This window comes from Sparus aurata, chromosome 18, assembly GCF_900880675.1.
Source record: "Sparus aurata chromosome 18, fSpaAur1.1, whole genome shotgun sequence".
Lineage (NCBI taxonomy): Eukaryota > Metazoa > Chordata > Actinopteri > Spariformes > Sparidae > Sparus > Sparus aurata.
Window position 1 is genome coordinate 16591586 of NC_044204.1, and position 27957 is coordinate 16619542.

At 41.5% G+C, this 27957-nt stretch overlaps 1 protein-coding gene across 2 annotated transcripts in view; it reads right to left on the reverse strand.

Annotated features, from left to right (window-relative positions):
- Positions 1-27725, reverse strand: part of psd2 (pleckstrin and Sec7 domain containing 2) — a 38564-nt gene extending 10839 nt beyond the window's left edge. For both annotated transcript variants that reach the window (XM_030396634.1, XM_030396633.1), the window contains exons 1-3: positions 27213-27725; positions 17093-17656; positions 14895-15662 (exon numbers count right to left, since the gene is read on the reverse strand). In XM_030396634.1, the coding sequence (XP_030252494.1) occupies positions 14895-15662; positions 17093-17571 (1247 nt within the window). In that variant the 5' untranslated portion in view covers positions 17572-17656; positions 27213-27725. The remainder of the gene's footprint in view (positions 1-14894; positions 15663-17092; positions 17657-27212) is intronic.
- Positions 27726-27957: the final 232 nt, after the last annotated feature.

The window sequence follows — 27957 nt, forward strand, 5'->3', positions numbered from 1 at the left end:
TAAAGGCTGATTATAATTCAGAAGCAGCTTTCACCTGCCCTGATCTTTTCCAAAAAGCTCAGCTAATCTCACATGCTTAACCCCGAACATAATTTGAATTAAAAACCTCTTTTTCAGGCAAATGTCGCCTGGAAGTTAGAGAAGTGAGCTTTTCATTTTTACAGATCCATACAGTTAACAAGTCTTGCTCTCTATGGCCTCAACAACTTGCCTTTGAGCAAAACAGCCAGCCTCAGACTGAACAAGTAAATTCTCAATTTCATGCTCATCACTGGGCTGCCTATCTCAGCTGTGAATGGGTGTATCTGTTTGAATGTGAAGCAGGGCGTTTCTGCAGAAGACTGAATGTTCTGAATCACCCCTGCAGGAGTAGTTAAGGTTAAGAAAAAATAAAATGAGCTGCCAAACAGTTGAAAGTGCAGGAGCAAACATGCAGCTCTTATTGCCAAGTAATGACATGCAAAGTCTGCAAGAATGATGGATTCTCTTGAACATTTCAAACCCTGTTTGAAGTCATAATCCCTCGCTTTGAAAATGTAATACAGTATGGTTTCAAACTGAAATGCATTAAAAATCAAGTTTAAATACAGGGAATTATGATTATGAAACAAATTTCAGCAATCCTTTAATAAAAGTAATATGTTTTGACAAAACAACTTCATAGTCAAGTGCTGTAGTGCTGCAGAGATATCCTGGCCGACATAACCTTGTTCTCCAGATATAAGAAAACGTGGTCGCCGGACCATTGTTTTAATATTTTTGATCAATACTAAGTCAGTTGATGGATACTACGATTACAAATTCCCTGCCACAGTGGAACCAGCAACAGTGTTTTAGCACTGACTAGCAGGAGTCACATTTCACTTATAAGGTGATGTTAGTAAGGAGACTTGACTGACAAGAAGATGAAGCGGAAAGCAAAAGTTACTATTTGGAAATAGTTCAGATTTAAACCCAATGCCAGTGAGGAAGCTGATAACATTAATGAGCGCAGAGCAGTTGGTTACCTCACTGAGAAGTTGGAGAGTGCACTGAGTGCAGCCTGTTGCCAGCAGCTCTTCATCCAACAGCATCTTCTTTTTGTATTACTACCACCGACTGTATAAACCTTCTCCCTGATATATTTCAAACTGGCTTGCTCTAAACAAATGTTGAAAATGACCGTCCTTTTGCTGTGACGCATTTTAGAAAAACTATAGCAGTAAGTGCTAAACTCACTGAAGACACAGAATATCCTGTGACAAGCCTGCTTCATAATAATAGTCGACTCACGTTGCACCAGTTTAATCACTATATTTGTGAAAAAATGTTTAGTTTGCATAAAGCAGTAAATGAATACTGAGCGTCTTTTCTTGTAAAAAGCCTGGTGTTGTCAGTGACACCATGGCAACCCTAGTACAGACACCAACAAACAGCACTACATCTTAATGATTTTAATTTTTTTAGGTTAAAATGACAAAGGTTGCGAAAATGACCATTCCTACGAAGCATGAATCATATTACAATTGTGATACATGTCACAATAATTGGAATATGATTTTTTTTTTACCACATTGTGTAGCCCCATGATTGCGTTGATTATTTTGAAGTGATGTTTATAGAGCCAATGACAGCTTACTAAACTAAAAACAAGAGTATAGTGTACTGTATAGTGTCTCGCTGAGGGACACAGTTTAATGAACTAATCAGACCAAGGCCTCATACTCTGTATAACTGTTCAAGTGTCATCAAGAGAACCTAGAGAATCGATGCAGAGTATTAATTAGTGCCCTTCTTATTTATTTATGATGACTGAGGTAGTTCGACAAAGATATTGAGCTGTTTTGCACTCTATACTTTGGTATACACCACAGTCCATCAATGGAAATCTAATTAGCCTTTTTATTGTGCTTGAAACTCCCAGTGCAGATGGTTTTAATTACTAGTTAGAGAAACATTTTGTTACGTTTGCTTCTACACTGAGCTTTCTTCACATCTTATTTACAGTGTCCATTGTGCAATAGTCCCACCCAGCCCCAACAGACAAGACATCCAACGATCAAACGTGTGCAACAACATTTAATATCATCCATATTGAAAGGAAACATATATTGCACTCCATTGTTGTATTTATCAGCGCAAAATAGAAAACCATCTCTTTTATTTCTAAAGAGATTACACACATTCACCTCCCATCAGGCTAAATAGAACTTCCTCATTTCCTGCCTCTGTGTGCATTTGCACGGCACCGTCAGCATTCCCGCCAGATGATTCAGATGTTTTTTGCATAATCTGATCAGCACAATTGCATTACCCTCACAAATTCAATACATTACGCGCTGCTGTCGAAAGGGATTTGCTGGTTACCGTGGATACAATGGAAGCAGAGTGTCCTGTGCTAGAAGAAGAAGTAAAGTGACTGTTGACTACCCAAAGGCTGTAGGAAACATGCATCAGAGATAACAGACTGACACTAAAGACTGACAAATAAACAAAAACAGAAACAACAACCAGTTTCCAGGAGTCAGCCCCCTGCTCCCACATGCTAAATGGCTGACTACCCCCCGTTTAGCTGAATCTACAAAGGGCCCTGACTTCCCTGCTCCAGGCAAGGTCACGTTGTCCTGTCTTGGCTGATTCATTAGGCTCTTTAGATCTACTCTTCATCTGGCCCCTGACCTCAGACCAATTTGCCTTGGGAGACCCTACAAGGAGCTATTGCCCCCAACAACACAGTTCCCAGGGTCACAGGGACACAGAAACCCTTCCCTCTACATGCAGACTACTACAACTTATCGTGGCATCGCTAACAAGAATGATAATAAGATTGCTGATAAAGTCTGGTGAATGCATTCGCAGGGTGCCCGGACTGTTCCTCTGGGACAGGGTGGGCAGTTTGTGCATCCGGAAGGAGTGAACCCATCTTATGGGGAAAGAGCCAGTTGGGGTGGTTTGGGAATGTGATTAAAAGACTTCCTGTACAGCTCCTTCAAGATGTATTCGGGACATGTTCAATGGCAAGGAGACCTCAGGGCAGACCCAGAACCTGCTCAATGGACTACATATACCACCGAACCTCTGGGAAAGTCGCTGGAATCCCCTTTAGTACCAAGACAAGTGGTTGAAAATGGAAAAATGGACAAATGGAAATATATACACATTGCACAAGTGCCTGGACACATGGAAATACACACAAATGAACTCACACAAAATCAAATGAGTCAGTGGTAAACCATCAAAACAATATCTAGCCTGGTGTTTGCAGTGAAATTGCTTTCGCTTGTCCAACCATATCAATTCACTCAACTCAGAGAGACCTCATAAATCATTCAAAGCTCATATCAGTCATGGGACTAAAATGATGCCGGGCTCCCTCAAGTCACTGCTGTCTGACAATAACAGAACCAACACACACACACACACACACATACACACAATACCAGTGAGAGAGACACAATATGAAGTGTCAGATATCTAGCGCAGGCCCTTTGAGCCAAGACACTTGGTGTTTCTGAGGGCCAAGGGCACACAGTAAACCTATTTGTCCATCTAAAGGTGCAACTCTGTACCCCCAGGCCACATATATTTCATGGAACCAACACTCAGTCTATGTGCGAGTGTGTCAGAGATATAGAGCATGATTGTGCATGCCACTGACTCATATACTAATCTCTTTGGCTGTGAACTGCCTTTGCCCACCTACTAGGTGTGTCCGCATGTAAGTTGTGTGGGTGTGGGTGTGTGTGCATGGTGTGGGTGGGGTCTTACTGGTATCTTCCATCAGAGTAGTCAACTATTATGGGATTAACTAGATTATGAAATTCTGTTACTTCACAGACTTTTTTTCATTTTCAGAAACAATGATCAATAGCTAACTGAGGTAGACATAAAAACACACACAGAAGAGCTCCTTGTGTGTGAGTGTGTCAGACAGGTCATCTGCAGGGACTTGTTGATACCATCCCTGCAAAAAACGCTGTAGCAAATTCGACTCTTACATCCACGTATCAACATTAAATGCACATTTTGCCTTTCACCATATTACTGACACCTTTGAGGCCACAATGAGCAAAAAGTTTACTCATATTGATTTTGTGAGAACTGCTGCTCACGGTCCAAAGCACAAGTCAGTCAAGAAAATAACTGTTTAGAGTAATTACACATCATTCAAGCTAATTTTGTAGAACCTTAACCAGAGCTGAAACCATTATCTATTAATAGATATATCGTGCCAAAAAATAATCAGCAATAATTTAGATGACTGATTAATAATTTAAGTAATTTATCTAGTAAAATGTCTTAATATCCAGCTAAAATAATCTAAATACACTATATGTCTTACAGGGCACTGTGATCCTATAACAATATACGTTTAAGTCACTTTATTTTTAATGTTGGTCTCAGATAAAGATAATATTACATAAGTGTCAGGGTTTTTTCGTCAGAGTTAAGAGTCCAGCTCACTATTTCCATTTTGCCACGCAGCATAATGTTAATGTTCCCACCCATTAGGACGCAAACGTTTAAACAATTCCAGGTCTGTGTGGATGTCAAACTTACAGGAGCTGCAGCAGAAAGTCGAAGTGAACATCATATTCCTCTTTCCACATCGTCTCTCGGTTCTTGAAAATCAGCGGTTGAAGGCGCGCGACGGTCCGACCGCCTCATCACCCGGTGGTCGGTAAAATCTCCATCGGCTCGGTTTGCTCTTCAACTTCAAGTCAAATCAGATTTCTACGAGGCGGAAGTCAGCTCATACATAATTACAGCCTGATCCGATGATGATGAATTAAACTGCGGCGTTGCTCCACCATGGTGTCAACAGGCAGGGAGGGTGTTTGGAGTTTTTTTCCTTGAACTTTCCTGGCTGGCTTGGTGATCGCTCCACGCAGGAGAGGATGTAGGGGGCGGAGCATCACACGACAGGACAGACTTTTCCTGATGAATTAGACCGTTCCTAGTGCTGGCTTTACAATGGCCCTGTGTGTCCCGGCCAACACGACTTCCTCTGCATTAAAGTGAAGGGCTCCGAGCCAGCAGATCAGTTCAGTAACAGCGGGACGTCCTGTATTTGGACTGTCGACGCTCACCATGCTGCTTTCCAGCAAGTAGTCATTTCATGTGGTTATTTCTGTACCCCCCTCCTTCTGTACAACCACAGATGAAAAAAGAGTAAACCACTTAGCCTTTATATAACCTGTAACACGTGTTGATCTCTGTTTTGCAAGATTTTACAACTGATGAGTCTGAGCTGAGCTAAAAGTTTATAGGGCTGATATAAACAGAAAAAGAATCGTAAATATATTTGATTCATTAAAGAAGACATTATGCTCATTTCATTTCATCTGGTTGATTATTTTATTTTGGGTGACTACTAGAATAGGTTTACATGCTTTAATTCTCAAAAAACACATCGGTTTTCTTATACTGTCCCGTGCAGCAGCTCTGTACTGTCTGTATTTTGGGTCCCATCTATTTAAGGCCCCCTCCTGAACACCCAGTATCCTCTGATTGGTCAGCTCACACGCCTGAGCCAGCACCTCTCAACGCATCTTTGGTTGGCTCTGTCATAGTTTCAGCTTCTAGTTTGCATCATTTCTACAATGAATATAGCCGTAAATTATGCAAATGTTTGACATGGTGACATGATGTGATGTCACACAGTCACAGAATTTAAGCAGGGACTGACGGCACTTTCAGGAGCAGTGTTTTCTTCTTTTTAACTTTCAAGGCTTTTCATGCGTAAGAGCTGACAAGACACACTGAAGAAAACGTAAAAACAAAAAACAGTATCTCCTTTAAGGTTGCTTACTGAACACCACTGCCTTTGTATTTCTCTCTCTGCTAATGTAAAATGAGTACAGTAAGGTCACACAGACATAAAAATAACCATCACACACTATGTGATGGATTATGTTCCTGCGACACACAGAAACACAATTTCAAGACACACTGACACATCCCTGCATGCTAACCTCACATCTAAATTCCACCTTCCTCTTTCTAGTCTGGTGGAAAGAAGAACAATAGAAAAAGCAGAGGAGAGAAAAGCAGCTGTGGGGTCAAAAGTACAAATTTGGGGGATGAGATGTTAGATGGGACCATAAACGGAACCTGGCTGAAGTCCTATTGGACAGGCAAGCACCCTGTGAGAGTCACAGCAACCTGGTTCTGCACATTATTGGGTTGAGACAACAACTATGACTACATTTCCTTTATGACACAGAAGTACAATCAGCGCTGGGACCAAGATACTTTTCTGGACTGAGCAAACCCTGCTGAATACTGATCACACATCAGTCTTTTGAGCAGCTTAAAGCCATGACTCATGGATAACCTCTGCCACGGACGCACCATGGATTTTACAAAGACAGCAGAATTTAAGAAACTACAGTAGCGGATGTGATGTTCTCATGGCAGCAACAAAAACTAAAACTGACTCATTGATTTGAGCAGTTACCTAGAGGAAACATGGGATAAGTGCACCTCACTAACATATGCCTTAAAATAAGTTCATACTTCCAGGACAAAAAAAAAACGCACAAGATAATTAATCACAGCAATGATCCCATTGCCATATATCGATCCTCCTGCACCTATAAGGCCTTGAAATGATGAATTATACCTTTCGTTATATATATGGTTTTGAATTGAACTGTTACAAGTCAAAAGTTTAGAGACAGCCCATTAGACCAAAAACTGCTAATGCAGTTTTGTAATCTCCCACAATAAATGGCCACCAGAACCTCATCAGCAGTCTTGGGGTACCAGTGCTGCTGCCATAGCAAGCCAGTCTTTATATAACCAGAGTATGTGTCTTTACTCTCTGCACATGTTTTCAGTGTGTGTTAGGATCTTCAAGGGTTGCACCTTTTCACCGTTCCTGTTCGGGACTTTCATGAGAAAGGATCTCAAGGTGCAGCCGAGGTGAGCATAGTGTTCAGTTTGGGGTCATCGGACTAGCTTCTCTTATCTTTGCACAGTACCTGGTTCTGCTCATCAGACCGTGACCTTCAGACACCAGGGCAGAGTGTCAGAACCTCCAAGCTGCCCCAAAATGGTAGATTGCTCCCTTCGGATTTGGAGTGAGCTGCTTCCCCATGAGAAGGAGTTCAAGTATCTTGGGGTCTTGTTTATGAGTAAAATGGAGTGTGAGATTGACAGGCAGATTAGTTCAATGTCTGCAGTACAGGACTGTTGTGGTGAAAAGGGAACTGAGCCAGAAGGCAAAGCTTTCAATTACCAGTCCATCACCCATGGTCATAAGCCTTGGGTAGTGACTGAAAAATAAGTTTCCTCCACAGGGTGGCTGGGCTCACCCTTTGGGATAGGGTGAGAGGACTTCAGACATCTCGGGAGAGCTTGTAGTCGAGCTGCTGCTCCTTTGTGTCGAAAGAAGCACATTCAGGTCATCAAGGTGCCTCCTGAGTGCAGTCTTTTGGAGGTTTACTTGGCAAATTCAACTATTAGGAGACCTCAGAGTAGACCCAGGACATGCTGAAGAGGTTATATATCCCTCTGGCTTGGGGATGCCTCGAAATCCTCCAGGAGAAGCTTATAAAACTACTGATGTTACAGATTACTAGAAAAAAATTGATTGATTGATTTTAAGGCTAATTACTGTTATTCCTGTTTTTACTGTTGTCCTGTCTCTCAGGAAAGAGGAAAGATAGCCATAAGCAGAGATCAATATAATTAGCAACGGTGTTCAAAATCCAAAGCACCTCCGCTTTCAACGTCAGAGTTGAGCCGAAGATGGTTTGAATATCACTTGAATGCGAGACGGCAGAGGCAGCACAGAGTTCGGGTTGAGTGGAACTGAATGAACTTGGACTGGGAACTGGTGGAAAAGGCGTACAAAAAGTGTGTGATAGTGTGACTTTGCTGGAGACTTTTAGAAGCTAACTGGTGTTTTTCCGATTTTGTGTGTGAGACAAGTGCTTTCACACTAAGTGTGCCCAAGTTTAGGGTCCTCTTGCAGAGCGTACACTGCACTTCAAATTCATCATTATGTATGGCTTTTAACCAACTGAATTCTGGTTGTTCAAACCAACACTTGCTAAATTTACACTTTCCCGTAGTTGTAGCAGATTCAGCAGTCAAAGTCTTTCCAGAACTGGCGAAGTGTGTGGTGATAAATTTTGACCAGGCTGTTGGCAAAATGCCACTTACGTTCCTGGTTACTTCAGAAAGAAGTACAACACAGAGAACTAACTGTGAATCTCAGCAACACATTTCCCCAAAACAAAACAAAAAAAAGGTGACAACAGACATGGTGAATGAACATACATATTTAAGACCTAACTAACTGTAATTTAAGACCTATATGCAAAATATGTACGTATTTAAGACTTTTTAAGGCCTAAAATTGAGATTGTTACATTTTAAGACCCAGCAGAAACCCTGTTATGGCTGTCTTTGCTCTTCCCTGTCCTTGCTAACGTTGCTTACTGTATGTTTCTGCAGAGTTGTTCTGTAATTTACATGTCATGTCTGTGCTTGCTTGTGCTGTTTGTCTTTGCTTTGTTGCACCATAATTTGCTGTTCTTCTACTGCTGCCCATGTCTTTGTCCTGCTTTTACTGCAATTGACATAACTTACATCATGATTGTTGTTTTAAACTTGTTTCTTGATTTTAGGTTGCCAACTCTTGAAAACTAGCTCATACTTACAATACATAGTTATAAAGACAAACTGAATAACAATAAAAATTCTGATCAGAATTATCATTATTTGATTATGGATCAAGTGAGAAACATGAGAATGGGTTGTCCACGCCCAAGAAACCTTATCTAGACATGGATCAAGAAGTTAAAAATCATGACAAAAACACATAAGATATAGAACTGCATAAAAAGGCACTAATTACATTTAATATAACATCAGTATTGAGCAGCAAAAAATAAAGACTTAAATCAAACTAAAAGTAAAAAGAAAATGTATACTGTATGTAATTTATTATTATTATAGCAGCAATAAAACCCATTACTTATGTCTAGGTAACATTAATAAAATGAATATAATCAGCTACTTTACAGACCAGGATCATTATTGTTGTATGGTCTGTCTTCTCTCTCCCTTTTTCTTGAACACACATAAGCATACACAAGATCCAAAAACCACCCACTCAGCAGCAAACAATGGACAATGGTGACCTCTTTCGGCTGGGTGAGACTAATTGTGTTCAGGTGTGGAATTGTATTTAGTGAAACACTGAAGAGCTTCATCTGACAACAACTAAAGAAAAACTTCTGCCCCAAAATCAGGTTCAAAGAGGAAAACAACACATGCCAATACATACAGGAAGTGTTGACAGCTGCCTCTGAGGAGAGAAACCTGTGGTGAGAAGAACCCCATTCAGCCAAAACAGTCCCTGATACAGTAAGACTGTGGGATGTGTCATAGAACATAGAAGAGTCAAGCTATAAATAGACAGGGATAAATCTGTCGGAGCTGAAATGATTCAGTTAGTGTGTGTATCTGTGGTGAGAGAGAGAATTTGTATGTATTACCGCTTGGGTTGCAAAAGTGTGTATTTATATATATTTATGCCTGTGTGTGTGACTGCGTGTGTGTATTGCTGCCTGACTGAGAGCCAGGGAAGGATAATCTGCAGGATGTTTCAGCAGTGCTATAGAACCACGCTGAGGGTTTTATTCCCAAAGTGACATCCTGAAAGATGTGTGTGTGTTTTTTTCTGTGTGTGTGAGAAAAAAAGAAAGAGGGAAAAACTCAGAGTAGGAACGATAGATATGCAAGCTCCACTATCTGTGTTACTGAGCGAGCATTAGGATGTACGTGTCTTATGCACATTTGTGTTTACGCATGCATGTTGCTGGCCCCTGTGTCTTTTATGTGCGTGTGTGTTTCCACACTCGACAGTGTATATGAAAGAGATTAGTCCACACGGCAGAGCTGCTTCTCTGATATGGCAACAACTGCGCCTGGCTTTTATCTGCTCTGCTTGGGCTTAGATCTGGTGGGCTCGCGAGCTTGGGGGAGGAACACACACTCACAGCATGTTTCTCACAGGGATACACACAGAATCATATAGATGCATATGCATATGGGCAGCCACAGATAGTGCACGTGTATATGAGTGAAGCCTGCATAAGTGATCAAACACTGATACTATACACTTCCCATGCTAAGACATTTCAATCTTAGTTTGCACTTTGATATGACTCTGTGGATAATGTTAGCATTTCTCTGCATGTGTGTGTGCATTGATGCTACACAACAGGTTGCACAATCACAAGAAGCATTCACCTGGTTGGCTCCAGTGGGTAGATCTAGCTGGTGATGTACAGTAGTAAGCTGCTGACAGATAGATCAAGTGTGTGTTTTCTTGGTTTCAGCAGCCTCTATGGATTAAGCTCCAACCTCAATGACAGTTCCCACAGGCCACAGCGGCACACAGCTGTTAAAGTAGCATCTTGATTGACTATCTAATTAAATGACCAAATGTGATTGACAGCCCAATCTAAAATCCAACCTGACTGTCTATCTGTCAGGCTGATGAAGTACAGGCAGAAATGCTTGAGAACTGACAAGCAGGTTTACTGATTGTGAGATTGGCACAACATTATCCCTGACAGCCTGAAAGAAACCCTTCACTTCTTATTGTCATGTGTTGGATGGTTTGTCTACAACATCTGCTATTCTTGCCAGTGTTTTCTGTATCCCTGTGGCCAGCTGCCTTCTTTACTCCCCTCAACCACTGATGTCAGAATAATCCGCAGCAGCAGGAAGAGGATCTACAGGGAGAGTTTGGCTGAGGTAAGATTAGGTTTCTGCTCTGTCTGTTATGGAGGTTGAAGCTTGAATTTTGGATGGTCTGTATGTGCATTCAGGCTGGTGAAAAATGTATACAAGGTTTTGAACCCACATGAAGTATAACTATTTCAGTTGCATTCATGAAGAGCATGTTAGACATGTGTACAACTGACTTCTGATCCTCTTGACAGAGTTTCTGCAGCATTTTGAGGCACATATGGTGATCCAACTGCTTTACACTGCATGCCAATGTTTTCCTGAAGAGACACACAACTCTCTGTGTCTTCCACTATTTTGTCGTTTCTCTATAAACTGCTATAACAAACACACGTGCTAAGTGGCCACGTTCCGAGCTGTGCCTTGCAAGCAAACCATCTCTGTTCATATGTATCCAGTAAAAAATTACTTGGAACTCAGATTTTAGTCACGCTAGTAATGTGGCTCTAAGGTTGGCAATGTAGTTGTTTTGGTTTCCAACTTTGGTCCAGACTGAGATATCTCAACAAATACTTGACGGACTGCCACGAAACTGACATGAAGATGACCAACATCCCTTCCCTCCCATTGAAATCAAAAACTGTGATCCCCCAGCTTTTCCTTTAGGGACATCATCAGGTCTGAAATTGTAATTTCTGCAATGCTAAATACTGGTACACAAATGACTCCCCTCAGCTGTACATGTTTTTAGAGCTAATTGGCTAGTGAACTAACATGCCAAAGATAGTAACAATTAGGCCTGCTAAACATTAGTATGTTAGCATTATTACTGTGAGCATGTTACTATGCTTGTGTAAGCATATACTTTAAAGCACTGCTATATATAAATACAGCCTCTCAAAACTGCTAGCATGGCTGTAGTCTTGTTTTTCTGATTATAGTCGGGCTATGCTCTGTAGCATCTGAACGGGAATATGATTTAAGAAGTTCTACCTTCTACAAAACTATGTAAACAGCTTACTAAAAATACAGTCAAAGGTAAAATACAGCCAAAATAGACAAGTGATGCTTGGGAATTGCAATGTAAAAACATTATTGTCATGGATACCAAAAATGAGGGAAAATATCTAAAAATTGTTTTTAATGTAACAAAATTTGGATGACAGGCAAACACAAGCACCAACTGACCCATAAAACTGCAAAATGTCAGCCAAATAACTTGACTGACTGGCTAATCAACTTGCCATTTTTTATCCATTGCTGTGCAGCTGCTCTGTCCTGCAGTGAAAAAGACTAGTTGTCCATGACGCCCCAGGAGCCAAAATGTGTAACCGTGCCAATTCTGTGGCTACCCACAAAGAAGAATGGAGACAGGGGGGGGATAGGAATGAAAGATAAGAAGCAACAGCAGGAGAGCACCGTAGGGGAAATGGAAGAGGAGGTGATACAAAGAAGAAAGGATTGGAGATGACATAAAGTGAGATACGATGAATACAGTGGAGAAATGAATGCTGAGGCAGAAGGTGAGATGGAGCAAACAAAGAGAAGGAGTGACAGAGTTAGGGAGAGAGAAGATGAAATGAAACAGGGAAATAGATGTTAAAATGAACAAGGTATATGTTAGCCTTATAGCTTGAATTAAAAGCTCTTTCTTCTACAGATATTGTGAATTATAAAATGCTTTTAAGGTGTGAATTTTAAAACTATAACAGTGTGTCATTCTGCAGAAGGCTTCCAAGACTGCTTCTGTGTTTTCGTTATTAGCATTTTTAGCCATGCCACTTCAAGCTAATTCAATTCAACTCTTCTGAAAAGCAATTCTGTTAAAATTATTCATGCTCCCTCTGGAGAATATTACAACGAAGTAAACTTTGACTTCACTTCAACTGAGTTTCTTTTGCTTCAGAGTAATGGCTTTTACCTCAATTGACTTGCACTAGAAATGCTAATGCTTGTAATGTCTTCCTCTAATATGCTAAAAAACTAGAGTTGAATGGACATCAAGGACTTCTAACTCACGATAAATTGGATTCTGTGATTGTCTTTAAATCTAAAACTATCCCTTTAAGACTGACTAGCAGATGTATCCACTCTAGCTTTAAGTGCTCAAATGTCTGGCAAGCTGGCTACCATAGAGCAATAATCGCTCACTTACACACACACACACACACACACACACACACACACACACTCTCACATTCACTCCAAGACCCTGCTGGGCAGAGAAAAGCTGAAGACGATGATGTCATGACATAAACAATAGCTCATTCAGCTTGGCGCTGGTGGTCAGGAAGCAAGACCGTGCTTAAAGGACAACATCTGTAGACGGGGGAGAGAGAGAAGGGAAAGAGAAGGAGAGCCGACATCTTAAATCCTCTGTTTATCCTGTAACTCATACTGAGCTGTGGTAGCACTGGGAGAGTCTGCGAACAAATCCCGGCAGTTAGTTGAGCTGATCATGTCAGAGGTCTGTGCATCTATTTGGCATTCCAGTAGGTTAGTAACAGAAGCTGTGCAAACTCTGGAGAACAAGCTGGAGAACAAGCCACAGCTAGGCAGAACTATAGCCGTGGTTCAGGTTACATGGTTACAACCCATATGGTTCCTGTTACCACCTCCCCCCTCAGTGGCTCTACACTGCCTTCCTCAACCCTCTTAAGTGCTATTAAGGTAATTAAATGTAAGAAAGTAGTGTTAGCTGTTGCCATAGTCCCACAACTGCTTGGGGTTGGGGTCATGCCAAATGGCCAAATGGGTGGATGAGTTAAAGATCACAGTGTAAAATCTTAGCATTGTCTTAAATATCAGCTGGCTATATATGAACACGTGAGGATATTCCTGCTATTCACTTCATCAAATGATTCATTATACTGATAGGCACCCTGTAACTTATTTCAGTACTGCTGTATAAATGTCAAGTGTTAATCTCTCATGTTAAAGCAGCACACTAGTTTTCCATTAAAAGAAACTCTTTCATATGCATAAACCTTTTGTAATTTGGCAGCACTGAGGTCATCTCTCCCTGAGAAAAAGCTTTAAGCAAAATAGTTGAAGAAAGCAAATACCCCAGCCACAGTCTGCAGGTCTGCTTCATGAACTTGCTGTCTGGCTTTACCAGTCTCGGTCACATCCAACAGGGGAAGGAGCTGACTCATTTCAAATGCAACAATCGTGTTTCAACAGTCCCCTTGCCTCCATAAAATTTAAAAGCTCTCATCTTGCAGTCCTGAGTTGTTTTCAGTGCAGACTTTTTGTTTACTTGTTGCTGTTTAAGCAGAATGTAACATTCACGCTTAAGAGCACAAGGCTATTTAACCATGTACAGTGAAGTCACAGTACTCTTTCTCTTCTCTTCCAAAGCATCATGAGCTTTTCTTTTAGCAGCACCATGTATTTCAAATTGGTTGGACTGACTTTGCATGTATGGACAGATCATCACATTCACCCCCCAACCAACTGAACACCCTGCCCCCTCTTTCAGGTCCACAGCTGGGTATCACCATGCTCACGCCACCTGCTGGTTAAGCCAAGGTCACAGCATATTACAGTAATCACACTTCAGGACACACACCATTTATCTATTATATCTTCACAGAGCATCCATCGGCTGGCTGCAAACGCAGACACACTGGAATCTGTCAACAACAATCTAAACATTCATTCAAATGTGTTAAATACACAAAATTAGAACAAACGATTATTTTTGCGGTGGTTTGAAGGGGTTCAAAACATCAGCAATCACACTACACCTAAGGCTGAGCATATTTTTCTTCAACATGGTCAGTTTATACAAGTTGGAATTACTGCTTATGCTAATTTGCTGAAAAATATCTTTAGAATCCTAAGAAAAAGAACAAAAATAACATACACTAAATTATCAAAAAATGGTTGGTCCAAATAGGCTCTAGTTGGAAAATCGGTTAATGGGTACACTGTTGTAGTTACACCCCTGTGTAAGACTCTGGCAACTGCTGGTGGTAAGACCGTCTATCAGAAAGCAAGGCTCAATGACAACACTCCCTCTTCCCCAAATGGATCCAACCTGGATATACAGAATTAAGGGCTGAAATGAATCATATCCACTGTACGAATGTTCAACAGGACTTCACCAAAACCCATCTCATCAGAATAAGTTTAGGGATATATAAATACAGAAGTATCTGAAAATACTGGCTTAAAAAGGCTAAAACTGGGTTCCTTACCTGACAGAGCTGACCATGGCTCCACCACCCTCTCCCTGTGGATCTGTATGGTATCCATTTGGGATGGCCCAGCGTCCAGGTTGGCTCAGCACAAACTCTGACCTGCTCCCTGGTATGGTGGTCCTCAGCGGGCTTCCTCCAACTTCAGCCACAGCTTCAGCTCCACGGATGGCGGTCTCCCCAGCCATCAGATCCCCACCTGGGGCGTCTGGTCCAGCCTCAGCCCCTTCTTGCTCAACAACAGTTGCCAGCTCCAGCTCCAGGGGTTCAGGGCCCTGTAACAGCGCCCTCTGTTGGATTAATGGCGTCAGTGGCGCCTCGAAGCTGACACAGCTGTCAGTCTCATCTGTGAGTGACAGCACATCCAGAGAGTCCAGGCTGCTGTAGCAGGTGCCGCCCCTCAGCAGGGCAGACTCCACAATGCGCTCAAATGTGGAGCTGAAGCCATCTTTGTTGTCCACCCTTCCTTTCTCCCTCTCTTCCTCTAACTCCCTCTCCTCTTCCTCCTCCTCCTCCTCCTCCTGAACATCAACCTGCTCAACAATCTGCTCAAACGCTGAGCTGAAACTGTCCTGGTTTTCTCTCCCATCTGCCTCTTTCTGCACCTCTTCCTCCTCTTCCTCCACTTCTGTGTCGGCCTGTTCTACAGTCGTCTCAAAGTTAGAGCTGAAAGTGTCCAAGAGTGTCTGAGTTCCCCCCTCATCTCCTCCCTCGTCCTCCTCACCCGCTTCATCGTCCTCTTCATTCCCACCTATGCCATTTGCCAGTCTGTTTCAATACGGAGAAAGAAGAAGAAGAAGAGGAAAGTGTGAAATTATCTTTAGCATATGACTCAAACATGCAGCAGTTTCTTTGTTGAGACTGGAACGCACGCAAAGCAGATCATTCATATTCATTGCTAAAATCATTCTTCATTCAAGAGAAGTGTGCACAATGGACACATATTTCAGCTTGAATAGTCACAGTGACAATTGAAGCAAGATGAAAGGTGAAAAAGCACTGTCCAATTTGCTACTTTGTGAATAGCTGGAAGCTCATCTCCCCTCGGCTGTCAGACCTCATCTATTTCATCCCTTTTATTTGTGAGGATATGAATGTATTGTAGTGCTGTGTTTGCTGCTGATGGACGGAAATGATCCATAAAATGAGATTTATCAAAGAGTGATGTAAAACAGCTTAATTACGTATATGTTAAAGGGACAGTTCACCCAAAAATCAAAAATACAGACTGTTCCACTTACCTGTAGAGCTTTTTATCCATCTAGACTTATTGTGTGAGTAACTGATTTTGGGGCTATCATCCTTAGAGAACTCTACATTGTCTCAAATGTGTAGGAACTTGAAATCAAAAGGACGCATGCGTCTACTCATAAACAAGAGGCTCGTGCTTGTTTCGCATGGGATGTAAACATTAATGGTGTCCTCCTCAACTGAGCTGTAACATTAAATAGCCTGTCTTCCATGAGTAGATGCATGCTTCCTTCTGCACAGTGAAATGGTGTAGTGTATATGCAAAGTATATGGTTCCTACAAAATCTTGGTCATGAGACATGCTGTTGAATTTTTAAAATGAGAGACATGGTGTTGAGTTTTTAAAATGTGTTTTTGCTACTTTGAGCAACAACAAGCCAAGTGCCATTTTGTTCTATTATATCCAAGAGAAGGCATTTCATAAAACAAGAGCTATCAATGTGTCATTTTCATACTTATTATTATGTATTTTATCTACTTTTTCTCATATAGCAAAGCACTAATTCATATTAGAATGTTACCCACTGCTGGTCACCATCTTTGATAGTCTAAAATTGGTTAACTGGGTCATCCAGCTCTCTGAAAATTAGACCAATTTCTCTCTCTGTTTGTGTCCCTTTCAGCCCATTTAGTTTTAGGCTTTTTGCCTATTCATTTTGTAAAATGCTAATTAGGCTAATTATGTACCAGAGAACCACACTGAGAAACAATTTGCCATTAAAAATATTCAGCACGGAAGAGCGGCACTCTGTTATGACATTAATGGGAAACATAAACAGTCTGCCCAGCCTAGAGGAAGCTGTGTGTGAGACCTGGATCTGAGCAGTACAGGAGTCTTGGCATTCATTTTATATCATACTTTGAGATGTAGTAAACAGATTTAGACCCAGTTAAGGCAATACATATCTTGACAGAGTGCAACAGCAGAGATGATTTTGTGAACTAACCGTCCAGCTTGTTGCGAATCAGTTGCCTCTTCTTCTTTAGATGCTTGCATCTCTTCATTCTCCTTTCCCTCTTCTTCTTCTTTCATCCCCTCCTCCTCATGCATTGCCTCCTCTCCTGCTGAGCTTACCTCCACATTCATACATCCTTGCCCTCTCATCCCTTCCCTCTCTCCCTCCGCCCCTCCGTCTGCCTGCTGATCCTCATCATCTCCCCTCTCCTCTTTCAACTCACCCTCTCCTCCCTCATCCTTTACTCCTTCCCCTTGAGTCTGCCCCTGTACCTCCTCCTCTCCCTCTCTGATCTCTTCTTGTTGTTTCCCCTCCTCTATCTCGTCCTTCGCCCCGGCCCCCGGCTTGTCCTGCTCTGCCTGGTTGTGTGCCTCTGCGGGCAGGTCAGTGGTGGTGCTGGCGGCTGTATTGGGATCCACTGGGTTCTCTGGTGGGGTGGGAGAGGGCAGAGCCTGCCCCTCCTGGGTCATGATGCTCTTCACTGAGGGTGTGGCGGCTGTCCACTCCAGCCAGAGATAAGGACCAGAACGTTGGTCAGCAACCAGGGAGGGCCCTCTGCAGAGAGAAAGAAGCAGAAGAGGAAAATCAGCATGAAATGAAGTACCGAGTGTGGATGAGGAGGAGGCAGCGTTATAAAATGACTGCAATAACTACAGCTGATACAGTCACTTGATCATTTCTAGTCTTACAGTTTTTCTCGATTGTTTACACACATTTTCTGAAAGCATGCCTCATGCTCTCAGAACTCTACACACAAATCAAAAATCACACACACAATGGGCAAAACCCCTCAATTCTCCTGCAAAATTAAACTTTACATTCAAAACAATGTTATTTCTTCTCAAAATGGTATTTTGTTTTCAAATGACACACACAAACCATCAAATAAATAGACATTTATAAGAACCAGTTGAACACTGATGTGCTCAGTGTAAAACACTATGATGAATGGAAAACACTTCTTCTTCTTTCATCATAATGACTTAGGCCTTTTTTGTTCAGTTACACTTACTACAGTCAGTACATACATAAGTGTGATGTAAAATATTTGAGAATATTGTTTTTATACTCAGAACACACAAATACACGGTAACAGATATATTTTATTTTTCCCACAAAAACAATGTACACAGTGTACATATCAACCAACACAAAGTTCATATACAACAATATACGGTCTACCTACAAAACAACAGAAGAATTTACTGTACACAGTTACAGTAAAAAAATAAAATAAAAAAATAAAAAACTGTGCAGCATGATCTCCTCTGTATCGGTCTGGCCACAGCACCTCATCCACATCACAAGCAATGTTTTCCCGTGCCAAGCAGCAAGAGGAATATCGCTTAGCATGGTGAATCCAGCCATGAAAAGCACAAACTGCTATATATCCACAGGCATCTTCCATAGCTTGGAGAAGGGGACTACACATTTGTGGATTTCGGTCATACACTTTACAAAAAATTCTCAATAGGATTGAGGAATGGAGAATATGGAGGGAGATAAAGCATGGTTGGGCAGTGAACCAGTTACGAACCAGAGCAGCCCAGTGGAAACTTACGTTGTCCCAAATGACAACGTACCTGAGCTGCTCTGGTGGAATGAGTGTGTTGTGTAGGGTGTCTAGGTGTTTGCCCATTTGATGAGTCAGTGTGCATAGTAGGGCAATTCACTTTAGAATTTTGAATGACAGAGTGTTCTTTGTGAAAGCAAGAGATTTTCTTCATGAAAATTGTGCCAAATGCAGAGAATTGTGTGTAGTGTTTTGAAAAAAGTGTGTTTTAGAACTGCAATTTGAGTGTAAAGCAGGAATTGTGCTTGTGGTTTAGCAGAATTGGTTCACGGGGTTGGTGCATCAGTTACATGTTGTGGTCATTTTGTCTCAAGTACCAGTTTTTGTGTGTAAACAATTGAGAAAAACTGTAATTGTGAGTCACAGAGGTCACCTTTAACAAAAGAACAGCCGTGTATTATGTGTGTTTTAGTGTGTTATTAGGTGGTAATGTGCATGTTCAAGAGAGATAGAGGGGGATGCATATGTCTGGAACACGTTGTCCTCTGCACCAGATGATCCCAAAACAGCTCTGAAAGGAGGACAGGAAAAGGTAAAGCAGAAAGTAGAGGAATACAGGCAGACAGACAGCCAGCCACACAGAGAGAGATTTGTGTTATAAAGCTCAACAGATCCCTGTCAAAATGATCCTGCAAGCTCATCCGCTCTCTGTCTATGTGGAGATTTCACAGCTGAATAACTGACTATCTGTTTCCATCCCTGCTGTGACTGCGCTTTGTGTTAACGCATGAAAGTAACCTGAGATTTGTACATGTATCCTAATGGTCTACTGTTTCTCTCAGTTGCACTGCTGGCTGAGCAGGGCTCTATTCAGCAGGCCTTCCTCTACCCTCACTTAAGCTCAAGGGCAAATGCTAATGAGCAGCTCTTAATTATGGTTCTGCAGAGCTAGTTAAGTTTCAATTAATGCTGGCTGATATATCATTCTTTTTATGAAAAATATGGTCTTTTGGGAGTCTCAAAACTGAATTTAATCCTTTTTTTAAGTTACAATAAGATGCAGTGTGTTAAGGATATGATTAGTTTTGAAACGATTAGCTGATTAATCAACAATCATTTATCTCTTGATATTCGTCAACCATAACCAGCCAGCTTCTCAAATTTGGCGGATTTACTGGTGGTTTTATATAATTAATATAATTTGGGGGGTTTTGTGGGTTGGAGAAGAAAACAATTTGAAGACATCTGCTTTGCTTGACATTTGCTTGGGTATTATTCACTATTTCACTTTTTAAACTAGGATTAATCAAATAATTGACAAAAACAATTGAATGAATTGATACTGTTTGTTAGCTGCAACCCCTTAATTCAATGAATTGGGATATGGTTGAAATCAACGTTTTAATATTAAAAGGATATATCTTCAGTAGCTGCTATGGTGCTTTTAATCGAATTTTTAAGGTTGAAAATGATCTTTTAGTCTAATTTTTCAAGCCAATATGGTAAAAAAAAAAAAAGGCCTTATACTTCCATATTAATGAGCAATTTGATGACAACAGGACAAACTGCTCAGTGGCCTGCTGGGGTGGATTGTGTTGTGTGGTAGTTCGTCATGAATGAACTTTTTTAGAAAAGAAAATAGATTTGAATTATAGCCAAAGTGCATTATCAAATATTTCCTTCTCCACTGGCTTTTTTGTGACACAATTTCAGGAGACAATTCTTTCTTCACCATAAAAAAAAACTCTTTAAAAATCCAAGAAAAAAGGTAAATGAAGCCAATATGTATCTAGTTATTGTTACAATTTATTTCCATATGGCATCAATCAAGTTACCCATATGATGCACATTTTATTAGGAACAAACCTGTGCCGGTGAAGGAGATGTTTGGATAGCGATATTTTATGCAGAGCGTAGCCAGGAAGCACTCTGTCAGTCTGACACAGACACAGTCCTTATCCACATTAGATCTGTGCTCTGCTGAATCATCCGCAGCAGGGACAACTGCAGTAAAATATTTACTGGGATTCAAAGCTTTTCTGATGGCTTGCAGATGCAGGTAAGGACCTAGTTAGGCTGAAATGTACCAACTAAATGCTGCCAACTAAATTTTGTGGCTTTCTCATGGGAATTTTCTAGCATTTCTGCTTCATCATATCAAAACTAGGATCATGGTAGAGAGGAAAGATTTGCAGCAGCCTAGGATGTGAGCCAAAGTAGTGTCTATGATGTTGCAAGTGCTTTGGCTTAGCCCCTGAGCACGAGGACACCACAGGCCGACTAAATGTTTCATCACAGCTGTAAAAAGATGAGGAAAATTATGCAGGAAAGTCAGACAAATTGCTTCCTTATTTCAATCTTGCATCTTAATTGCGACAGACCTTTCCCTTCCTCAGGACGTCATTTTGTAAATCCCTGTGGCAAATGCTATTGTTGGAACCAAGCGTAAGCTAACAAACATCTTGGATCACACTATCATCATCCTCATCACATTACAGTTTGAATAAGAGAAAACTGTCTCCTGTCACTCTGAGAAATAAAAGCAGTATTGGGGTTTAAAAATAAAGTGTAACATCAGCACTTATTTGTTTTTTCACATCCAAGCACCGTCTGTCTCTGCAAACGTCCTCTAAACCTTCTCACTCTGACTGCTGTTAAAAAAGCGATGATCTCAGAGGACGCTCTGACTGATCCCCCAACAAATTCTTTTTGAATATATGATCAGTGATTGGTCTACTCATTCAGTCTTTTTTGTGAGAGTAAGCACATGAATGGTTTGCATTATCTATTAGTCACAAGGCAGTTTGTTGCAGTGGATTCCATCTGCAGAAACTTCAAAGACCTCACAGTATGGATATGATTTATTAACTATATTATGACACAGTGAAAAAGGCACAAGGTAATAAATCTGACAGATTTTAACGACTAAATCATCAGCGGATCGATGATTGCTTACCTTTTGTAACAGTTAGTGATTCGAATGAGCTCAAATAATCCTCACGTACTGAAGATCTGAAACACATTTCAATCTGAGTCTATTTAGAGCTTATGCTCACACACATGTACTAGGCATATGCAAACAGGCACAATTTGCAACTGTAAATGTGCTAACACAAAGATGCATTTGCACATATTAACACACATTCGAACACACACACACGCAAACAAAACACTGACACATCTCCATAAATGGAAACAGTGAAGTTATGAAACCAGACACGCAAAGTGGGAATTCTCAGCCTCTCTCTCTCTCTCTCTCTCTCTCTCCATGTGTCTCCAGTGTGTCCTGTTTTTCTCCCACTCTCTTCTTCATCTGTTCTACATTATGTTTCCTGCTATCTCACAGTCTAACTCAGCTCTCACGTCTCTCTGTCTTAGCCTCTCATTTTGCAATAATTGAGGTAAATGGGTCTTAGCCAGCAGAAAAAAAGAGACATAGAAACGAGCAGCGCTGTGAATCCCACTGCTGAGGAGAGAGCAGATGTGCTCTCAGACACCCCACATAGATGGATGGAGAAACATGGACAATGATAAAGAAAGGGTGTGTGTGTCTGTGTGTGTGTGTGTGTGTGTGCGTGTGTGTGTGTGTGTGTGTGTGATATCGTGTGTGTGTGTGATATCTTGTGCGTGTCTCAGTCTTTGTGTCTCTATGTATACAATGGCTATCAGGAAAGACTTATTGCATTCCACTTTTGTCAGCAGAACACTGGGGCTCTTAAGCCTTATCAATTTCCTTTAATTGCAATCAGACCATCTGCCAATCATGTGAACAACACACAAACCCATGCCCATCCACGCATATAAACCCCCAATCCAGTGAGGATGACGTTGGATAAAAGGCCAAGTCTCCATTAAATAGTTCTTCTCCGTCTCTTGTGCCTTTTTTATCTCTCTATCTCTATCTCCCCCGACTGTCTTTCTGTCTCACTCAGACATGCACACACACACACACTCTATGATAATACACACACACACACACACACACACACACACACACCAGAATGTGTGCACAAAGACCGAGCCATGGTGTAATTTATTGATCCCTGAGACATAGCCGCAGTCCACTGGGAGTCTCCAGATGATAAGGCTGACTGGTCTCTGTACGCAGAAAGATGCCAAAGAAACACTACTGAGCTAATCAGTCTTGAGGCTTAAAAAAAAAGGGAAAACACTTCTCCAGAGCGAGCAGGTCTAACTGGAATAGAAATCCCATCCAGCTGCTACATTGCATCCATAAGTTCATATGATTCAAATTCAAATTGTGTGTGCACATTTAACTTTGATTGTTTCTGTCAAATACCATTAAAGTCTTATAATGTACTTGGTTTGAACTGTTCACAGCAGCTAAACATATAACTTTGTTATGTGAGACGGTTAATTCCGTCATTCATTATTAAACTTCCATAAACCTGAGGAACCCATAGGAGTGAAAATCAATGCAGCAGAGGCCAAGATATCCTGATTTCTTGACCCTGGTAAGCTTAAAAAACCCCAGCTCCTACATTTCCCATGATACAATCAATATTATATGCAATATTCATTCACAAGATAATTATAAGCAACCCAGGGTTATTGCACAATTCTAAAGTCAAATTCAGACCTCAATAAATATAAATCAAAACCCAAAGAATGATGAAATAATTTCTTTGAAAGAAAACAGAGACCATTCATGAATGAATGGTGTCTGGTCACTTCCATGTGAAGAAAACACAGCACCTCAGTCTTTTGTTTTTCAAATGATGATACATAATTGCTAAATGCTGACTGTGAAGAAGCTGCAAGGCAGTCAGAGGAAGCTGCATGCAAACAATGTAGGTTCCTGCATAGCCCTAGTAGTTGCAGCTGCTTTTCAGATTTCATGGCTTTCAGCCCCATGGTCCCACATGTGTATGTCTCTGGGCATAAATTACACCTTGATTCATTTAATCCTCTCTACCATGTGAGCTAGCTGTAACCACAAGTGATGATAACGAAAACATGAGCCAGGCACTATCGTCTGTAGCTAGCTGCAACATAACGTAAATGTAACCTAAACATTCTATCAATGCAAAAGTCTAACACATTATTCAAAAAATACATGCTATAGGCTACTGTGCAGGGCATTTTTCTAGCCTTATGCACACCATTTGCAAATTTAATACCCACAGCAAATTTATGGTAAATTGACTATGGTTTTATTTTTCAAAGACTTCTTAAGGGGCCAGATCCCTGCAGCCAAGTTGTAATTCTGAGTTGAAAAAATTGAGAAGTTATGTCAATATTATCCATTAATGGTAAAATGAATGGGTCTCTCAGTCAAAACAATTAAGTAGTTGCTGTCTTCATTGTTAAACAGCCACTGTTATAGATGGAAATCTATCCATGTGACTCAGGCAGAAACGTTCATGGACGAGTAATGAGTTAAAGTTTCATTCACATAAAGTTTAGTCACATTTGCCAACTTCTATTCTCAATCTGCTGTATCATCTGATTGTTTTCCCTGACAGTTATAGATATACAACCAAATTAAATACACTGTTGTCTTGAGTAAAATTAGGATTTCTCTGGGTTTGAGTAGTATCCAACCCCAAAAAATAAATAACAAAGCTCCAGCTGTTTACAAACACTTTAATGTCAAAATATTGCATTTTATATCTTTAAATATTAGAAACTAGTAAGTTAAGATACTTTTATGCCTTTAAGCAGGGCACTTAACACCTTCCCTTTTCAAGCTGAGATTCACCATGGCCAGATGTTATTGGTGGTGATTTAGTGTAACATGGCGCAGTGGAAAGGATTACCCAGGATCCCTGAGAGTTAAACGAATGACAGAGCTTCACAATAGGGAATAAAATCGTGTTTCAGGTTTTCTGACACAACATGATTTAAGTTGCAGTACTGCAATTGAAAGTGATTAAATTACAGCCTTCACTTTATATTTAGAGACTCATGCTTTGCATAAATCCTTAATCTCCTTAATCCCTCATCTATCTATCTATCTATCTATCTATCTATCTATCTATCTGCACAAATGCTGCCTACAGACACTGATGCTGAGCATCGCTGTACCGCCTTTCACTGAGTTTAAGTAGTGGGACAGGCAGCCAATTGACCGCTTTTAACTCGTGTGACCTCATTACATTTGTAGTGCTGCCCGGCCCACAATCATTTTAAACAAATAAACAGTTATGGGGTTCTATTGTTTGTGCTCTGTGCCACCATGAGGGTTTCTTACTGAAAGGCACCACCAGTGTATTGACAAGTGGTGTGAAGAACACAGTGTTGGTGCTTCACTGCAGTCATTGACATAAAGCTCATTATCTCAATTTCTAACTAGTAGATTATATCATAGCAGCTAACAAAGATATGAATACAGAATATAGTGTTATATGTTTTTTGCACTACTTACCTTTCACTAGAAAACCAACAGCGGAGATGAGACAGGGAGGGCGATGAAAGACAACAAACTAGCTGAGGATATCATAATGGACACCTTAATGACTAAGACCACCAGGACAACCCTCTAAATACTTTTCATCAAGAGCTAATTAGCAATCAAAATTCATTTATAAAGCTATCAGCTGAACACTGATGGATGATAATCAGATCTGAATACTATGGACACCCCCTCCTCCTCTCTGCCTCTTTCTATCAGATAATCATCATCATCAATCTATCATACTATAAATGACCTACTGACCCTGTTCATTATATGCAGGCTGGATGCAGCCCTGGCACTGCAGTCTACATGCACAGTGCCGAGAGTCACCTTTCAAAAATGCTGTTGTCTTGCTTGCAAGAACAGATGCAGACAGAGAGGAGGAAAGATCATTTCCTGGTTGTAAGCCTGCAGGAAGCAGGAGAATACAGAGTTGGAAGTAGTCCAGGGTGTTTTCCTTGCCTGAAAGTCACACCAGCATGACAACAGAGCCTCCAACAACCACACCAGCTTACTGGAGCGTTAACAGTCAGTCAGCTCCACCAAATCACCCCAATATGTCACTTCTACGCTGTCAAGGTCAACCATCCACTCACATTGTGTCAGTCTAAATGCTTACAACTAAATACACGCTCACAGTAATGCAGGGATTTATCTTGTTTGGGCTATTTCCCTGGGCCCTTCCATTTTGTCATGCAAATTCACTCCTTACACACACTGGCACACACAACATGCCCCGATTGATTTGCAAAACTGCATGCTCTCTCGAAATTCTGGAATCCGACCCAAATAATATATTTTCTCAACATGGTTTGAAAGTGTGAAGTGCTTTTTGCTGGATTCTTAAAATGCTGCACCCAAAAGGCTTTTGGTACTGTCATTTTGGATCAGCCACTGTGCCAATAAAGTAATTAGAGAGATAAAAATGAGACAGAGACTCAGGAGAAGAGGTAGACAGTTTGATCTGAAGCTGAAGCTGAAGCTGCTACTGCCGGCGTGTCTAGATGTCTGACACCTTCAGTTCAGGATGATTACATCGGAGAGAGCTGCACTCTTGCCTAGGAGATGCTACAGTTGTATCAAGAGAATTAAATACAATGGCTCTAGACTAGACATGTAAATGTCTATAATTAAGATAATAGTGACTTTGCCTTTGGGAGGAAAAATAAGCTGCGATCAAACACCTGTTTTAAAGAAGCCACCCACATCCTGGAGAGGCAAAGAGGCCAAGAGGCATGTTTATGTTGCCGAAAAAAATCATTACATTTCTTTATTATTCTTCAATTTAGGTGCTCAGACTGTGCCTATTGAAGTCCATGTAGGGCTTACAGTGATCCTAAGGATTTTTATGGTATTTCTATCTCATCTGTTATCAGTATATAATCTCTACAGAGGCTTACAGTGTGCATTTGCTTTCAAATCTAGATAGGAAAATCCGAAGCCCTTTCAGATAAATAATGAGGTTACTATGTGCCTGCCAAAGTGTCCCTCAATACACTTAAAAAGACATAAACAAACACCAGATAGACAAGGCGTACTGTCTCTCCCAGTGTGTGTGTGTGTGTGTGTGTGAGAGAGAGAGAGAGAGAGAGAGAAAGAGAGTGTGAGCGCGAGACAGCCATGTTCTCCCAGCCTCCTCGAGCCAGTAACCATGACAACAGGATGGCTGGGAGACACGGTTCAACTCAATTGAGGCCGGTGTCTTTCTTTTCCTCCAAAATAGACCTTGGTCGCGTTTCAAGATCGACTTGTCCTCCTAAAAGCGGAAAGGAAAGGACGCTTTTCTCTTTTCATCCTCTCGGGAGACAGAGGAAGAGAGAGAAAAAAACACACACCTCAATAAAATCCCACGGCCCCGCACGGTGCATGTCTTTCAGCCTGTATTAGCTCCACAAACACCGCTGTCCTACAGCCTACCGGTGAGAGTAGGCTGCGGGTTGTGTGTTCATTTTCGGTTTTAGACTAGCACGAAAAACAGGATGTGAAAGCTCCACGAAGCCTCCATGGGAAGTGCTTTTGCTCGTCCCTCTGATAAATTGAAATGATATATATAAGCATGGAGTGCGCTAATTGGCTGTTAAACAGAGATTTGTAGCCCCAACACAGCCCCACTAGCTTAAAAATGATAGCACTTTAAAGCTGAACCTAAATGTGCGACAGAAAAACGTTTCTTCACTCACCAGTTAGGCGTGTTGAGGCTGAATAGGAGAGTTTAGCGGCGGTGGTCCTCCTCAGTCCCCTCCGTCTCTCTACATCCACACCGGGGTATAACACTGACAGACGGCGCCCCTCTCTCTCTCTCTCTCTCTGTCTCTCTCTCTCTCTCCTTCCCAGCTGCCCCCCTCTCACCGGTGTGCGCTAGCGACCGTTGTTCGCGCCGCCAACCGACCGAAGCTCGTGGTGTAGTCTCGCGCCTCCGCGCAGGCTGGTAAGGGCACGCGGGAGGTCCAGGCGGCGGAGAGCGATTAGCAAGCGGACTGATGAATGGGTGGATGAACGGAGGCGTCCTGCCCGTCTCCTCCTCTCTGCGGAGCCGCTGTGTGTCTGACTGGCAGCTGGGAGAGTGTAATTCCGCTCCTCGGACTGCTCGGGAGCACCATCACTCTCCCGTGGTTAGCGCGCGGTGTGAACGGGACGTGTCTCGAGGGCCTGTTGATATCAGACACTGTAGCCTGCAGTGAAGATTAGCACTGGCTGTTGTGTTGACACAAGTCCTCCTCTCTCAACACAGATGATATAACAGACCAGACCGAGCATATTCAAATATCATAGGCTTTAACTTTACCAGAGGATGCAGAGTGAGCAAAGGGTGAGAAGTGATCCCAGGGATGCCTGGGGGACCTTCCAGGATGTTCTCAGGAGGATGGCTTATTCAGCTAGATATTTATTTATTTATTTTACCATACTAGAATTGGGAACAAATGT